Below are 4,901 nucleotides of genomic sequence, written 5' to 3'. Positions count from 1 at the left end.
GTGACAAGAAGCAGAACGAGTCAGGAAAATTAAATTCAATTAAATCACCAACAACCTGACCACCATTTCCCCCAAATTCCACTGGAGATACCCAAAGACCATGAACCCAAGAGCCCTGGGAATAGCAGTGACCCCAAACCACCAGACTTGCTTTCATCCCAACCATAACCATCATCTGCAGATGCAGTCTCTGTGGAGAAGGGGTCAGCCATCTCCACCAGCTGACAACCAATGGCCGCACACAGGGCAGGCAATCCAGCCTAACCGAAACACCAAGTCACCCCAAGCTGGGGAAGACAAGAAATAGCCTGCAGCAGATGGGTCAAGCCACCACCACAATCTTGACCACTGTCTCCCCTCAGACTCATGGAGACAGCTCAGTAAACTGAACTCTAGAGCCTTGGGAATGGCAATGCCTCCAGCCAGTGCATGATAGCATCAAACTGGGAAGCAACATCAACCAGGCAGCTGCTTCTGCTTCTGTTGAAGATCTAGAAAAGTTCTTATGAAAATCCTTGGCACCACCATATATTTCAACATGAAAAACTGATTTGATTTCATCAGTGGAAATGACATCAAAGAAAAGATGTTACCATTTGCTTTACTGCTGCCCTTTAATGGTACATTTGCATCTGTCTGGTGGCCAAAATCTTCCATATATGTTGTCTGCCCCATTAGAATGTGAGTTTCTTCAGAGCAGAGACTTGTCTCTGTTTCCAATGTTTCATACATCAGAAGTAGTTAATAAATGCTTTATTCATTCATTCATTCATTTAACAATTAGAACTATCTGAAATGGAACCAGTTGCTTTAGAAAACTGAGTTTTCTGCCACCAGAGGCGTTCAAGGCCATTTTTCAGGAACGTGAAAAATGGTCTATGCGGTAGGACCAGGTAATTTCAAAAGTCTCTTCCAACCTGCTTTTGGACAAATTATATAACCTCTATGAGTCTCAGATTCCTTATCTAGAAAATGGGCATAATAGAACTTTATACTTCCTACCTCATCTGATCATTGGCCAGATTGAATGAAATAATGCAAAGAAAGCCCTATGGAAGTACAATCTATTACAGTAATTATAGTACCAGAGCTAAAATGGATATTCACTTCCTCATCCAGACAAGCTAAAAACATCACCATTTCAACTGCCCCCAACTTCCCCACACCTGGGTTTTGTGCACAGCTGGCTTGCTGGGGAACTTTGACTTGGACCCTCCAATGTTCTAAGCAGGAAACTGCCTGTAACTGAGATTTCCCTAAGCTGAGATTTCCCTTTATTCAGGAATTTGATTTATTCAGGTGGGATTTTCATAGGATAATCTCTAGCTTTTAGAGGTGCCAGGAAAGGAAAGAGGACAGGTCACAAATGTGATCTCCAGCAAAAGCACAATACCCAAAGTCAAGTTTCACATTACACATATGGTTAGTTGTTTACTTGAAATATCAAACAAACATCAAATTATTTAGAAACACTATTTTATTCCCATTGGAAAAGGATTTAGGAGAGCATGATCATTTGCCTTTAAATAATTTCAGGGCAGTCATGTAGAAGAATCAGACTTTCTTCTTGGCCAGAGGATTGAACTAAGACTAATAAAAAGTTATAGGAAAGCAGATTTTGGCTCAACAAATGTTTCTTTGTTGAATAACAAAGAACTTCCCAACAATTAAAGTTACTAAAAAATGGAATAGGGTGCCTTTCAGGATTGGGGAGCTGCCTTAAAGCAGAAACTGGAAAACTCGTCAGTGATGCTGTTAGTACTTGGAATCCATGCTTTATGTAGTAAGTTAGACAGCTTAATGTCTAAAGCCCTTTACAAATCTCTTTTCCCCCCCATAATATTCTTGGGCCTGGATGATGGAAGAAATGTGGGGGTGTAAGGGAAGAAGAAATACTGACAAAATCCAAACTCCAGTTCAAATTTTATTTGCATACAAAAATATATTATAAAGGGATAAAGCAACATTACTGTTTCCAACTATATTTAATTACAAATATCTTCATAAAGGCATTTTAAATTACATATGAGTATGTTTAAGGAAAAATATAATATTAGCGCATCACTTGCTCTCATCTGCTGCCCAGGTTAAGTCAATCTTAACACCTAAGAATCCAGCAAAAATGATCCCTAAGTTTGTATTTTAAATAACAGAATCTCAGATGACATGGTAGGATACACTGATCATAGTCAACTCTGGCAGCAGTTTCTAACATTGGCTTCCTTGGGTCTTCACAGCTTTCTGAAGCTTCTCCCATTGAAAGAACAGGTACCCACACCTTCTTCTCTTTTCACATACCTATAAAAATGAAATAAATAAGAGTTTCTATTCATAAGGCTACACAAATCCTATACTTAACTGGGCTGTACTTCATAGAAGACATGAATCAAAGGACCAACTTTAATGGCAGTCTTCCCACTAATTCCTGTCTGTTCTAACTGCCAGAATTGGGCAGAATTTCACAACTTAAATAAAGCAGGCAAGCTTGTAGCATGGCCCTATGATAAACTATGGGGAAATTATAAGGAATGTCTGTCAAAACAGGTTTATGTTGTCTGAAGTAGGAGGATACTGTGTTAAAATGGGCAATAAAAACCTTCAAATAGGATTTTGTATGGTGCCAGGCTTCTCTCCTCCACTTTCAGTCCCATCTGAGACTGTAGCTACACACTGCCAAAAATACTCACACACCTTTAAACTCAAACCTAGTTACTGTTATCCAGATGTTTGGCAAGATGTAAACCTAGTTTTAGAGCAAGATACCCCATTTGTATAAATCAAAGCACTTGCTGGAAATTGAGGAATTGAGTCAAAATTTAACTACCATGCCTTTACTAGTAGTAGCTGAACAAGCAGAGTCCCTGGTAGGAAAGAAACTCAAGTAACAATTACTGGTGGTGTGCCCCTTCCTCCCTAGAGCTCAGTAGAAGAAAGCAAAGCTGGACTAGGAAGTGGGGAATCCAAAGAGCAAAATCTTCACCACTGTCAAGGACCCATCCTGGGGGAATTCACACCTCGATCTTCTCACTTCTCCCTACCTACACCCTTTGGAATGTGGTCTAGTTGATTTGTCCTTTACACATAAAAGAGGCTCCTCAAGCTTCCCCAAAGGATCTATTATTAACAGTATGTTGGAAGTCACAGATTATGCCTCTGGGTATGCCAATAGGGTAGTATCAGAGTTAGCTTCCAAATGGGAAGCAATGTATACAACAATTTCTATTATTCAGTACTTAGCTTGGGTTTTTCTTAGTATGGCATGCAAACGTGTCTTTTAATAAATTTTTACATAACTTCTTTTTAAAAATAATTTTAATAATCAAAAGATTCAAACCATTCCCAAATCTCCATTAAAATTGCTCAGTTTAATTCATTCCAAAAGAAGTTACCCTCAGGCTTCAAAAAGTATTATCCCAAAAAGGCCAGGAATTTCCAAATTAGGAGTTTCAATGTTAGAAATATTTAAAATCAAATTATAGAAAGGGAGATTTAACTGCTCTTACCCCATTCAAGTTCCCATGACCATACTCCTCCTTTCTTTAAAATCCTCTAAAGAGCATTAGTCTACACATGTCTTCATGGTCTATTACTTTTTGGAGACCACTACTTTATCAAGACCTATGCTGACAGCAGAATGTTTGTGGTAGTGAATCTGCTCATTTTCTTCCATCTTAAAGACCCATCTTTCTGATGAAACATATTATTTAATGTCTAATGGGGTCATGACAGGATTATCTGTGAAGAAAATGGGCTAGCCTGACTCTAAATCAATGTTTTCATTTTTACAATCAATCAATAAGCATTTATTAAGCACCTTCTATATGTAAAACACAAGGCAAATAATTGCTAGCAGCTTCTCTGCTCATAGTGTAGAGGGAGTTCTGTACATCAAGGAAATCATAGATAGTATCCTTATCTTTGGGGTGCTTGTTAGCTATTTGTTTGGAATCATCAGAAATATACATACTTTCTAATGTCCTGTCCAGATCAGCAATGAAGTCCTCTAGTTCTTTGGTGTCTCCAAGTTTGGCTGTAAAACAGGAGATAAAATTTAGTTTTCACGTGTGAATGATACAGAGAGACACATGTTACCCTTGTTCAGAATTATCTGACTTCTTTTGCATTCTTTGCAAAATAAATTGCATTAAATTTTGCGTTCAATAAAACTCAACAACCATTATGCTGCTACCACCAGCTTGGTGCTGAAAAAGACAGCACCAGATATAGCTGCCTTCAAGGAGCTTACAATCCAATGGCTTTTTCAGATGGGGGATTACACCTATGATTTCACTGATATAGGGAACTCCTGGAGAAGGAAACCTCTTCTAGTCCAAATTTGCACCTTCTCTGTGACTTAGACTCTTAGAGACCTCTCTCAATAAACTGATTTTTACCATTTCTTCTGGGCACCAGCTCTGACTTTATAGTATAATAGAGAAAGAGTTTTCCTTCACTGTCATTGGAGAGATTGAATTAAAATCCTCTGTCTAATCATTTAGTCAGGTCCTCTCAATTTACAAAGAAGGAAACTGACACCCAGAGAAGGAAGTAGCAGGATAAGACAGGTCATAAAAATATCTAGGGATTTCTCATTGAACATTCTGAGATTTTTTACATATGGATGACTAGCATGGGATGGTAATTGGTGGGGCAGGATGGGAAGGTAGGAAATGATAGTGCCATTTCAGAAATAGAAAAGTCAGAATTAGGGGTATCTAGAAGATGCAGTGAATAGAACATCAGCTCTGGGGTCAGGAGGACCTGAGTTCAAATCCGACCTCAGACACTTAACACTTACTAGCTATGCGACCTTGGGCAAGTTACTTAACCCCAATTGCCCTGCCTTCCCCCTCCAAAATAGAAAGAGAGAGAGAGAGAGAGAGAGAGAGAGAGAGAGAGAG

The 4,901-nt window shown here is 38.8% G+C and overlaps 1 protein-coding gene across 1 annotated transcript in view; it reads right to left on the bottom strand.

Annotated features, from left to right (window-relative positions):
* Positions 1-1,911: 1,911 nt before the first annotated feature.
* RGCC (regulator of cell cycle) overlaps positions 1,912-4,901 on the bottom strand; it is a 16,565-nt gene continuing 13,575 nt past the window's right edge. The window contains exons 4-5 of the mRNA XM_069068650.1: positions 3,968-4,030; positions 1,912-2,298 (exon numbers count right to left, since the gene is read on the bottom strand). Of these exons, the coding sequence (XP_068924751.1) occupies positions 2,291-2,298; positions 3,968-4,030 (71 nt within the window). The 3' untranslated portion in view covers positions 1,912-2,290. The remainder of the gene's footprint in view (positions 2,299-3,967; positions 4,031-4,901) is intronic.

This window comes from Petaurus breviceps, unplaced genomic scaffold (assembly GCF_028583685.1).
Source record: "Petaurus breviceps papuanus isolate PSGF00001 unplaced genomic scaffold, PetGlider_PUasm1.0 90769, whole genome shotgun sequence".
Lineage (NCBI taxonomy): Eukaryota > Metazoa > Chordata > Mammalia > Diprotodontia > Petauridae > Petaurus > Petaurus breviceps.
Note: the sequence above shows the minus strand (reverse complement) of the source record. Positions and strands in the feature narration are given on the sequence as shown.